This window comes from Pseudoliparis swirei, chromosome 3, assembly GCF_029220125.1.
Source record: "Pseudoliparis swirei isolate HS2019 ecotype Mariana Trench chromosome 3, NWPU_hadal_v1, whole genome shotgun sequence".
Classification (NCBI taxonomy): domain Eukaryota; kingdom Metazoa; phylum Chordata; class Actinopteri; order Perciformes; family Liparidae; genus Pseudoliparis; species Pseudoliparis swirei.
The window spans coordinates 1,740,895-1,754,520 of NC_079390.1; the positions used below are offsets into that span (position 1 = coordinate 1,740,895).

At 41.5% G+C, this 13,626-nt stretch overlaps 1 protein-coding gene across 1 annotated transcript; it reads right to left on the reverse strand.

The window, feature by feature from the left end:
- Nucleotides 1–445: 445 nt before the first annotated feature.
- si:ch1073-224n8.1 (zinc finger protein with KRAB and SCAN domains 3) lies at nt 446–4,747 on the reverse strand. The gene is made up of 3 exons (XM_056407252.1): nt 4,695–4,747; nt 3,352–4,086; nt 446–2,953 (listed from the first exon to the last, which is right to left on the reverse strand). Exons 2-3 carry the CDS (start codon nt 4,031–4,033, stop codon nt 2,040–2,042), a joined length of 1,596 nt encoding a protein of 531 aa, XP_056263227.1. The 5' UTR covers nt 4,034–4,086; nt 4,695–4,747; the 3' UTR covers nt 446–2,039.
- Nucleotides 4,748–13,626: the final 8,879 nt, after the last annotated feature.

Below are 13,626 nucleotides of genomic sequence, written 5' to 3' on the forward strand. Positions count from 1 at the left end.
AGAGAGAGAGGTATGTGACATCTGCACAGCAGCTTTACAGATGTGTGTTACATGTGGAATGAGTTCACAGGTCGCTTCGTCTCATCGCTCTTTTCCAACATGTCAAATCCAAGTCCCCATTTGTTCCCGATGATGGACAACGGGCGTGAAATACTTTATTTTATTATTTTAACACCTTTAAACCACTTAGTGCCGGCTCACTATCCGTGTGGCGGTTGGTCAGATTCCATCGTGAGCTTCCTGTATAGTTTCAGTTTTTCAGATCCAATAATATCATCTCAAAACATGTTTAAACTGGCTCCTTTCGGGGGTTTTGTGGTTTTCCTGTCGTGAGGGAAACGTCCACAAGGTGGATCCATGTAATCTTTGTATGCAGTTGTAGTTTAAAAAGAAACAAAAAAACTTCATTATTTCCTTTCGTGAACAAACAGCAGCAGAAGAGACGGAGTGTAAACACGGCCCTTTAATAGTAACATGAACAGCCGGCAGCGGAGTGGAGGAATGAAGACATGATTAACAACAAAAATAAAAAAACATTTTCATTTCACATTTTTTAACACTGACTGTTTTTTGGAAGAATGCAATTTTGGTTTAAACAGACATGCAAAGCCCCCCCCCCCCGAGAGAGAGACACTGAGAGGCCTCTGGGTTTAAGAGCCCATGCCCCCCCCCCCCTCAATAACAATAAATATGATTAGTATGGATCATATTCTGGTTAACAGTAGAAACAGTAACATGTTCAGAGCTTTAAAACGACACAAATGTACAGAGAGTTACACGAGGAGCGTTATAGTATACAAATATACATACATATATATACACACAAATATATACAAATACACACATATATATATACATACATATGCATAAATATATATATATATATATGTTTCTGTTAACCCCGAAGCGTCGCATCAGGAGAATGTCAGGAAGAAGTTCAATGAGAGTAAATATATATATAAATAACTACGTTTCATGTCTCTGACGGTTTCATCACATGTTACTTTTTCTTTTAAGTCGTCGTTGAACATTAAACTTTTAAACTTCTCCACAAACGTAAAAACTCTCATCGCTCCGGGAAAAACGGCTACAACTACGTTCTTATGTACAGGAAACAGAAATACACACGCAGGCACCACAAGAACCCGTCCGCTAGAACACGGGTCTGGAGGGCCGTCTGCGTGAGAACACGGGTCTGGAGGACCGTCTGCGTGGGAACACGGGTCTGGAGGACCGTCTGCAGCTTGAGGAAAAGCGGAATGCAAAAAGAAATGGTCCGTAAAAGAGAGGGATGAAAATCAAAGAGAGGAAAGGAGGAGTGAAGTGTGTGAGAGAGACGGGGTAATAAATTGAGGGGGGGGATGGAGAGAGAGCCGGTCGGCTCTCACCCGCTTTAGGAATGATATTTACGTTACTGATTATTAACAAATATCTCATCGTGTACATTTAGTGTATTTTGGTAAACGCCACACGACCGTTACCACATGACCCTCTATTTGACTTTAAAAACATAGTATCAGAAATACCACAACTCAACTATCGATTTATCAATTTTAAAAACTAGACGTGATGGTCAGCACAATACTTAAATAAAAAATGGTGTTATTAGTTTAACAAAATGGGTTTCCTGCTATTTTCAAGCTACCTTCAGGCCATATTGGAATTAATATATATATATATTATAATATATATAGATAAATAATATATATAAATATTATAATATATATATATTATATAATATAAATTATAATATATATATAATATAATATATACATATATATAAAGTTTTCTGCAATTCAATTCCCAAACTATTGCCGGGAACAGGAGCTCTGTGTGCCGAGAACAATCCGTATTCTCCCGCTTGTAATGCCTGACAATACTCACGGTCTATATTTAAGAGTGAAAAGCGTTAAAAATGCCAGATACAAAAACAAAATCTCCACGGCAACACGTCGCCCGAGTATTCACGTAACCATGGCAGCGATGATCGTCTCCATCCGACTCGCCGTATTCCAAGTCCTTCATCCTTAAACCCTCTCCTACACGCAGTCCACCGCCGAGCCGTCGTCCTCCTCCGCCCCCCACTCCCCGAACCTCATCTGAGGGGACGGCGCCGCCGGGTGGAGGTTGTTGATGTCGTCCAGGGCGTCCGGGTCCGTGTCGTCTCCGCCGCCGGCGCCGCCCGCCGCCACCGGCGCCGCCGCCACGCCCAGGTGGCCGCCTTCCTCCCGGTGCGTGCAGATGTGCTTGCGCAGCGCCGCCGGCTCCTTGAAGCTGCGGTTGCAGAAGGGGCAGCAGCACGGCCGCTCGCCGGTGTGGATCAGCTGGTGGTGCTTCAGGTGCTGCAGGCGGCTCAGGCGCTTCCCGCAGACGGCGCACACGTAGGGTTTCTCCCCGGTGTGCGTGCGCCGGTGCTTGCGCAGGCCGTCCAGGTGGCGGAAGCAGTTGCCGCACTCGGAGCAGGAGTACGGCTTCTCGCCCGTGTGGATGCGCAGGTGGGTCTTCAGGGCGCCCGACTCGCGGAAGCGCCGGCCGCAGACGGCGCACGGGTACGGCTTCTCGCCGGTGTGGATGCGGATGTGCTTCTTCAGGCTGGAGATCAGGCGGAAGGTCTTGCCGCACTCCAGGCAGTGGTGGGGCCGGTCCGGAGACGGCTCGCCCGGCGCCGAGAGCGCCGCCGGGCCCGCGGAGGAGTCCTCCGCGCCGCCGGCGGAAGAGATTCCGGTTAACTGCTTCCGCCCGTCGAGTCCGCCCGGCTGCGGGGCGCCGCTGCATTCTCTCACGGGTCTCTGGTGACGTAGCGGGAGGGCGAAGGAGCCCCCGGACGCCCCCTCGCCTCCAACTTGAACGTAGCCGCGGTCGCCGTCCCCGTGGGGCTCCTTCCCGTTGCCGGGCGGACCGGAGCCGGAGGCGGGGCCCTGCTCCTCTTTGATCTCAAACCCGGACCCTCCGCCTGAAACACGGAGAGAGAAAAAAGATGCAGCCAAAGTCAAAGCAACTTATTACCTTCGCTTGATCGCCGTGTATTTATTTTTTTATTTGTATGCGTGTTACTCGCATAACTCAAAAAGTAATAAACCGAATCGCATGAAATTTGGTGGGATGATTGGTTATTATCCAGGGACCATTTGATTAGATTTTGGGATAGATCGGGTCAAAGGTCAATGTCAAGGTCACGAAAAGGTCAAACTCTTCTTTTTACCATAGCGCGGTCAATTTTTATCCAATTGGCATGCGAATAATGCCAACATGCCCAATCTTGTGACATGCGACGGTATGCGCTCTACCGAGTGCCCGTTCTAGTTGATTCATTCGATTCTAGAAGTGTAAACACGCGTTTGGAGATCTCACCCGCTCGGCTGGAATCGGCGCACATGTCGGAGGCGAAGGCGTCCAGCGCGTGGTTCGTCACGGAGCCGTCGGGCTGGATCGACAGCTGGCACATTTTGTATTCGTCTCTGGGCTCGAACCCGTGGAGCGAGTCGTCCACGGAGCCGCCGAGACCCAAGTCCACGCCGCCGCCGACGCCGCCGTTCGCGTCGCAGCGCCCGTTCCGGTGGTCCCGCTCCAAGTCGGCGGTCATCGACGCCATGGAGGACAGCAACGGGGCGAAGGCCGACTGGTTGAACGGCGGCCCGGTGTAGGAGACCTGGAGCTGGTCGATGAGCTTCTGGGCGCTGCACAGGCACTCCTGGAGAGTCTTCAGCTCGCGCTCCGACACCTCCAGGCGCAGCTTGAGCCGCTCGTTCTCCTGCTCCTTGCGGAGCAGCTCCTGCCGGGTCTCGTTGAGCACCAGCACCACCTCCCCGAGGAGCGTGTCCACCGCGGCGGACACGGCCGTGTGGATGGTCGGGGCCAGCCGGGCCTTCAGGGACGTCACGGTCACGCCGCCCCTGCTGTCCCCCCCGGGCCGGTCGGGGGTGTTGATGATACTCTGCTTCCGGTTCCCGCCGTGGACCGAGCTGTTTGCAGGAGACGAAGAAGAAGAAGAAGACTCCATGCTAGCGGCGTAGCCGGTCCTCCTGGAAGTCATGGCTAGCGAGCTAGCTAACGGCGTTCTGGCTCGCGCTAGGTTTTAATACGCTCCTAAAAAAACAAAAATTATATTAACAAGCTGGATGAGTCTTGACGAATTGATTTTATTTATGTAATTAGTTGGAGCTAATCAACATCTGACTGTCGTCGCTGATTAAAAAACAACCCGCCCGGTGCGACCCTCTTCTGGGCCCGGTGTTACGGTTTAAGTGGCGACCGTGTTAACTGGCGACTTTCACCGTATAGACGTCCTCTTAAATTCCGCCTGGTTTAATTTTTAATTTTGTAATGAAGCGTTAACCCGTCTCATATACATAATATTATATAATATACAAATTAAACAATGTCGAATTCACGACGGCAGCTACGTGTGCTCTTCCTATTGTCAACAGCGGTTTGTAACTACGGCAACAACGGACGCGTTGGTTCGAAGTCTCCAGTTAACACGGTCGCGTCTTCGTCCGTAACACCGGGCTCCGCGAGCTCTCAGCCCCGCCGGCTCCTCCACGAACGACGGGCCGCCCGTCGAGGGCAGAAACGCGGCGACTCTTTGCGGAGCGAAGCGCGGCCTCGTGGCGTCAACCGGCGATATTAATTAAAATTCCGTAAATGAATGTTTTAAAGACTTCCATCGCGCGGCGCCTTCAGCTGCGACTCACCCATCTCCAGCTTCTATTAGTCCGAGAACTCGGCAGGACGCTGTAATGTCGAGGCCTGTCGCACGGGAATGACGTCACGGATGGAGGATGGGCCGGTAGGGGGCGCTGGTGTGCTGGTGTTGACTTTTTATGATATGATATGATATATGATATGATATATTCCTTTATTCGTCCCATAGTGCATTTCAAAAATCACAGCAGCGGTGCACATCAGAGCATCAATGAAAATAGATATAAAACAAACAAACAAATACTAAAAACTAAATACTAATACTAAATAAGTAAAGTGCTGAGTAAAGTAAAGTACTGAGTTTGCCAGGATCTCCAGCAATCTACTGCAGTTTTATTTTTAAAAATATTTTATTCTGGGTTATAAATTCAACATGCATTACAAAGAGTGCCACGCTTTCCTTTATTAGAATTTAAGCATTCAATTTTGTATAAAGTATTATTATTATTATCTTTATTTAAAATGGACAATGTGCAGTTAATACATAAATGTCACCATCTGATGTACCAGATTGTAGCTACGCCGCTAATTAGCATCTGTAGTCCCTTGACAGACCATAATAAACATAAAACAATAGGATAAGAAACAAAACAACAGTATATGTGGGAAGAAGAAAACAAAATACACACAATGTGAAGCTACGGTACAGCACATTACAAATAAGTAATACATATTATTAAAAGTAAGCAATAAAACCCATAAAAAGTAAGTAATACGAGTCATAATATGTTTGTCTCCAGCAGGCATACGTATCTAAAAACGTTACACATTAGCACCTTTCTTGTTCTTGTTCATATGACCACCTTTCTGTACACACCTCCACCTTCTGTATCGTGTTTTCCTTTATATTTTGTTCTTATTATTATCATGTTATTTCTAAACTGTTGACTCTGAGAGCTCTGTAATAGCTCTCCAATGAGTCTGGACTGTTGGTCAAGAGGCACAAATGGCAAATATAACCTTGAAGCTTGAAACACAATCTACAGATGATACAGGATGGACCACGTGTAGCAACATATTCGTCTTGCATACCCACGTAACATGTAGCATCCCCCGCTATGATCTCATTTCATCATTACTATTATCTTTATATTATTACTATTATTCACTTTATGGTGGAGAAAAAAGAGAGAAATTAGATTTTCTGTATTTTCAACATTGGAAAATTGACAATAAAGATGACTTTGACTTTGACTTTGACTTTGAAAACTATCAAACTATTCAAAAGAACCTCATTCCGACACCGAGCCGCTAACAGAACTTGATCACACAGCAGAACCGAGGCGACCGCGCCGCTGGTGTGATAACAGCTGCTAATGGCTGCTGCAGCGGTTCTGGACCATTTGAATGCAGCAAAGTGTTAGAATGAGCATCGAGGAGCTTCCTGCAGCACAGAGAGGCTGGACGTCCTGCTGCTGCACACTCGCCCTGTGGGCCTCCAGCTGGAACACAGGTCCACGAGGCCCGGCGGCTTTGATCTGGGCTCCCGTACGTTTATCAAAAGAAAAACATGTGACATGACATGAAGTTAATGGACATCTCAAAAGCACAGATGGTACACAAATGTTCCCAAATATCCAACCTCAGCCCCGACCTTTAGACCTGCAGCATCGAGTTCAAAGAGGTTGATATCTAGTGATATCTGATGATATACAACTGATATCTAATGATATCTAATGATATATAACTGATATCTTATGATATATAATGATATATAATTATATATAACTGATATATAACTGATATCTAACTGATATATAACTGATATATAACTGATATGTAACTGATATCTAATGATATATAACTGATATATAATTTTTTATTTATTTTTTTATTTAATTTATTTAACCAGGAAATGCCTCATTGAGATTAAAAATCTCCTTTACAAGAGTGTCCTGGCCAAGACAGCAGCAGCAGCACGTCACACAAAGTTTATACAATACAACATAAAACAGTGACAGACAACATATAAAACGAAAAACAAAATCACAGCATGAATAAAACCAAAACTAAGACTCAAGTCAACACGACCCAGCTTACACAGGAGCACATACCTCCATCATATAAAACATCTACAGCTAGATGAATTTCCCTCCAATATTTTCAATCTATTTTTAAAAACACCTAAGGAGACCGGTTCCCGGAGACCCAGGTCTGTCTGCAGCAAATTCCAAGCCGCAGGAGCAGCAAACTTAAAACCTCTTTTCCCCATTTCCAAACGGACGTGAGGGACGGAGAGCAAGAGGAGGCCTTGAGCAGAGGTCACAGAGCGAAGATGGTAGCTTCCAGGGTTTTTTAGCTGAATTAGAGTACAAAGATACGATGGAAGTACGTGGAGAATAGCCTTATAAATAAGGACATGCCAATGATTTTGTCTACGGATGGACAGAGGAGTCCAACCAACCCTCGCATACAGGGAGCAATGGTGAGTCAGAGCCTTAAGATTAGTTATGAACCTCAATGCTCCATGGTAGACAATATCTAAGGAGTGGAGACATTGAGAAGATGCATGCATATATAAGACATCACCATAATCAATCACAGGCATAAAAGTAGCAGCAACAAGTCTCTTTTTAGCATTAAAAGAAAAGCAAGACTTATTTCGAAAATAGAAACCCAGCCTCACTTTCAACTTCTTCACAAGTTGCTGAATATGAGGTTTAAAAGAGAGAGAGTCATCAATCAAGAATCCCAGGTATTTATATGATGATACAGACTCAATCACTTTGCCCTGAAATGAAATCATAGCTGGAAGGTTCAATGGCTTAGTTTTTGAGTTTGTAAACATCATCAACTTCGTTTTATCAGGATTCAACATTAATTTCAACTCATTCAAAGAGTGTTGCACAGTATCGAAGGCTGTTTGTAAGTGTAAGAGAGCCTGATGCTGTGTAGGAGCAGAGCAGTAAATGACAGTATCGTCTGCATAAAAGTGAAAATTGGCATTTGGCACATTTTGACCGATACTGTTAATATAAATTGTGAATAAAAGTGGTCCAAGGACTGAACCCTGTGGCACACCTTTTATTATATCAAGAGAACTCGAGGTGATGCCTTCAGCCTGTACACACTGTGATCGGTTTGATAAATAATTTTCAAACCAACAGACAGTATGTTTTGACAGTCCAATAGTAAGAAGTCTCTGCTTCATTACTGGATGATCGACAGTGTCGAAAGCCTTGGACAAATCAATAAAAAGGGCTGCACAGTGTTGTTTATTGTCCAAAAATTCAATAAAATCATTTACTACCTTTAACGCTGCTGTGGTTGTACTATGTTTTTTTCTAAAACCTGATTGATAGACAGATAAAATATTGTTTATGATTAAAAACTCCTTAAGTTGCTCACTCACAAGGGATTCTAGTGTCTTAGCTAAAACAGACAGTTTGGAGATAGGCCTGTAATTATTTTAAAGTGTGGGGTCTCCTCCTTTTAACAGGGGGAGAACAAAGGCAGACTTCCATATAAGGGGAATTTCGTTAGAAAGTAAGGAAAGATTAAAAATATATGTTAAAGGGGGTGCAATAAAATCAGCAGCTAACTTTTAAAAATATGGTTCTAGGTTATCCGGACCTGCCGGTTTTCTTGTGTCTAAAAGTTTAAGGGCTTTGTGCACTTCAGTAACAGTAACAGGCTTAAAACTGAAAGAATCACCAACAGTTTCCTGGCGACCCAAACAAGCAGAGGATTTCTCATGAGGATGGTTTAGAGTGTCAAACAGGGAACCAGAGGCAATGAAGTGCTCATTAAAACAGTCCAGCATTATGGCTTTATCAGAGCTGTCATTAGAGTCCTTGACAATGCAAGCGGGAAGCTCAATACCATTTCTACTTCCAGATAAAGATTTTATTGTCCTCCAAAACAGTCTTGGATTGTTGAGGTTGTTTGACATTTCACTTAAAAAATGCTCAGCTTTAGCTTTTTTAATTGCAACTGTACAAGCATTGCGCAGTTGCCTAAAAAGCAGCCAATCTGACTCCAGACCAGAACCCCTTGCCTTGGCCCAAGCCACATTCCGCTCATGTAGTATCTTGGATAAATCTGAACTGAACCATGGAGTATCACGGCCTTTTATCCTGCACTTTTTGAAAGGAGCATGCTTGTCAATAATTCCAATAAAACCATCATAAAAGAATTTCCATGCACTTTCAACATCACCAATGAGGTTAATTCGTTCCCAGTCAGAGAAAAAGAGATCATGAAGAAACCCTTGTTCCACAAAATGATTCATATTTCGCTTTATGATGATACGTGGCTTAGTTTTGGGAATTGTTGTACATCTAACTGTGGCAATAACACAATGATCGCTAATGTCATTTGCGAAAATACTGGCAGGAGAATATTTATGGGGTGCATTAGTTATAATAAGATCGATCAAAGAAGATTTTTCAGGACATTTAAGATTCGGTCTAGTGGGCATGTCAACAATCTGGAAAAGATTTAGTGAATCACATTGTGCCCTAAAATGATCAGACACTGGTTTTAACCAGTTCCAATTGAGGTCACCAATCAAAACAATTTCATTAAAATGTAATCCTGATATGAGTTGCATTAAAGAGGGAAGAGCTTCACTGACTGCTGATGGTGTCCTATACCTATAGCAACCAACAACAGTAATATGAAGCCTTTTAGACACCTCGAGATCAAAAGCCAAAATTTCAAATTGTTTGCTCACTGATTTAGAGAGTAGCACCTTTACATGAAACTTACTTTTTATAAAAATAGCAATTCCACCTCCCCTATTAGGTCGATCAGTTCTATAAACAGTATACCCATCAATATTGACATCCTTGTCCATAACAGATTTACTCAACCAAGATTCAGATATAACAATAACATCTGCATCAGTTGAGCTTGCCCAAATGCGGATAATATCAAGTTTGGCAATTAAGCTGCGTACATTCAAATGAATAAAACCTAGACCAGCCCTTGCTTTAAAATCAGCAGGAGTGTTAAAACATGAAGCTTCCTTGCTATTACATTGTGTAATATCAACAGGGCCAGGATTAGGCTGTACATTTCCTGAAATCAATAATAACAGAACAATCAAGAATCTCTGCTTTGTCAAATTGCCAGGCACCTCCTCACTTGAATTTTTCAAGTTAACAAAATCAACGAGTGAGACGTCAGAGCATTTAAAACATCTTTTCAGCACAGACAGGCAGAGAAGACGGACCAACTTTACTGAATCAAAAAAGTCCGCCTGAAAGTGTCTCGGCTTCTGCCCGAAGGATTCATCGGGAAACGCGCTGATAATGATATCTAATGATATGTAACTGATATCTAATGATATATAACTGATATCTAATGATATATAATGATATATAACTGATATATAATGATATCTAATGATATATAACTGATATCTAATGATATATAACTGATATATAACTGATATCTAATGATATTTAACTGATATCTAATGATATCTAATGATATATAACTGATATCTAATGATATCTAATGATATATAACTGATATCTAATGATATATAACTGATATGTAACTGATATCTAATGATATTTAACTGATATCTAATGATATTTAACTGATATCCTAAAACAAACAGACCAAATGACTAAATATTTTGATAGTGGTTTTTTTAAAGGCTTGAACTAGTTCTCTTTAGCTAAGTCGTGTCAAGCAGTCTCTCATTTATATGATTATTTATCTTTTCTGCTGCAAGTCTAACGGGAAACAATCGCATGTCTTTATATTGCCCAAACAAATACATTTTTAAAAGCCAGTTAGCATCGGTCTTAATGGCCTGTGTGAGTGGGAAGTCGTGTTGCTCGTTTGTTTGATTCCATCCTGACTGCATGTGAGACAGAGTTATGTGTCTTGGTGTACTAAGCATCCTATTGGTCAGCCGGTACGTTTACACACTTCACGAGAAATCAGCAGAGAATAAACAAAACAAAAAAATGTTGAATATAAAAAGATAAATCTTTCCCGGGTTCGAGCGCCCGCGGGTCGTCGACCTCTCGCTGGGTTTATGCAAACTTGGCAGCGGACGAGACGACAGTCGATCCCTCGGGCCTGAGAAGGCAGGACGCTGTGAAACGAGCCAAATGTTCCACGAATTCTCCGATTGCTTTGCAGATGAACCGAAATCACAGAGAAATCACCAGGAAAACTCAAACTGTCACTCAGAGCTCGCCTCCTCCTGCCTCTGGGCTCTAGGGGGCGCTATACATGGTGTAAATGAGACTGACCTGGAGATCGAGCCCTATTCCTGATTCCTCACACACACACTGAAAAAAATGTTATGTTGGAATTACTCAATTTTTTTTAGGTAAGTGATTGCACGAAATAAAATCATCTAAATCCAGACATATTTTTTAAGTTGATTGTACTAATTATTTTCAACTAATTTCAGCCTAATTATATTTATATTTTCTGCTCAACGATTTTGATTCGAGTTAACTCAATTATATTAAGAAATTCCAACTAAACCCATTGGGGTTCAGTTTACGAGAATGGATTAAGTAACTTTAATAATTTTTTTTGTTTATATGCAAATCAATTTAATGTTTACATTTTTACAAACTAAAATTAAGTTATACTGAGCACATTAAAAAAGTTTAATTTAATGCTTTAAAAAAGAAAAGAAGAGAGGAGGTGAGTCGTGAGGCGGTGTGTTTACTGAACGCTGTGGATGTGTTGATGTTTTCATTCCTGCATCTATTTACAGCTGCATCCTCCAGAGATGACATAACATAAACTTCTAGTTTATGGATCACATGTGAGTGAGCTGGACCTCAAATTATGTTTTTTTTCCTCCCCGAGGATGTTGAAAATCGATAATTTACCGCATTTATTTGGGAAATGTGCATAATTGGGCCAATAACTCTAATTAAAGCGCGCCCTAGATCACCCTAACAGAACATTGTAGTATTTATTGAGGCCGCTTCCCATTTCAAATATTCAAATAATTGCATCCATACGCAGTCGGTGCTGACGAGGACAGCAGACCTCACCGGGGGTTTAAGGAAAAAGTGACACGGCCCAAATGCAGTGCATTGTGGGGATTATGTAACAGTTACCATCTGTCACACATATTTATTCCTCGGTGACTTCACTTCCCGACTAACTCCATCGCTCCGTCACAGCTTTGTCGCTATACGGGAAAAGTTACACATACAACTGATTCTCTCGTAATAGTTACTATTAAAAGTAAGTAATAATAACCATTAAAAGTAATAAAAACATTAAAAGTAAGTATTATATACTATTAAAAATATGTAATAAAAAAACATTACAAGTAAGTATTAAAAACTATTAAAAGTATGCAATACATGCTATTAAAAGTAAGTAATAATAACCATTAAAATTAAATATTATTTCTTATTAAAAATAAGTAATAAAAAAACATTAAAAGTGAGTCATAGATACTATAAACAAAACGTAATAATAACCATAAAAAGTCAGAAATAAACACCATTAAAAGTAAGTATTATATACTATTAAAAGTAAGTAATAAAAACCATTAAAATTAAGATTTATATCCTATTACAAATAAGTAATAAAAAACATTAAAAGTAAGTATTATATACTATTAAAATGAATAATAAACTACATTAAAAGTAAGTATTATATACTTTTAAAAATAAGTAATAAATACCATTAAAAGTAAGTATTATTCAGTTTCTCTTATATACTATGAACGGATGCTCAGAGAGAAAACACAACGATGATGTCACATGAAACTAATAACTCGTGTCTGTTCCTGCAGAATCGAGCGAAAGAGAGAAAACACATGATTTAAAATGCTGTGGCATAAACATGGAGGAAGAGGAAGAGGAGGAGGAGGATGAGGTGAAGGACTTCAGTCTGAGAGCTCGACCCTCAGCTGCTGACGGCGCGTCTTCAGGCCGGAGGACGATGTGGTCGCTGGTTGAGCTGGAAGAGGGTGGAGAGGTGACAAAGGGTGGAGAGCTGGACAGCTGCAGCCACAGCTGTCGGGTGTAGACGCTCCTCCTCCCCCTCCTCCTCCTCCTCTTCCTCGGTGACACCAGAACAGAAACATTGTGTTCTTCTTCTCTCCTGAAGCGCTGAGTGAGTCTTCTCCCCCGGCCTGCAGTCGGTTTATCTCCAGTGTGTGACCGCCACTGGTTTTATTATCTCTTATTCTTAAAGTTTTCCCACAATGCAACAGGTGCATTCCCGTCCCGTTTGAATCTTCTTCTTCTGCTCCAGCGTCTTGGAGTTTAAGTCATTTTATCACTTACATTGTTTTATTTAAACAAATGTCAGATATAAACATAAAAAACTATATAAAACTGCACACAATGATCCATATATATACATATATATATACACACATGTATACATATACACATATATATACAATATATGTATACATAAACACATATATGAATATATATATACATATAGACACATATATATATATACACACACATAGACATATACACACATATATATATATATGTATACATAAACACATATATACATACACATACATACATATACTTATATATAAAAATATCTATATCTATATGTAGGTGTATGTATATACATATATATATATATACATACATATATATATACATAAACACATATAGACACATACATATATAAATACACATACATACATATATACACACATATATACGTACACATACACATATATATATGAATATATATATATATATACATACAAATACACCGAAAGACCCTCAAAAAAAGGAAAAAAAGAAAAGTAAGTCCTACTTTTTATTTGAGGTCAGAGGTCATGAGGCTAACCGCCGCGCGGCGTCCGGAGTGGCGTCGGTGATGAAGCGTTCCACACAGCGTCACCCCGGAGGACCGTCAGCCTCACGAGGAAAACCAGAGCTCATTAACCAGGAATGCAGCCAGGAAGAGAGGTAGCAGAGACCACTGACCACACACACACACACA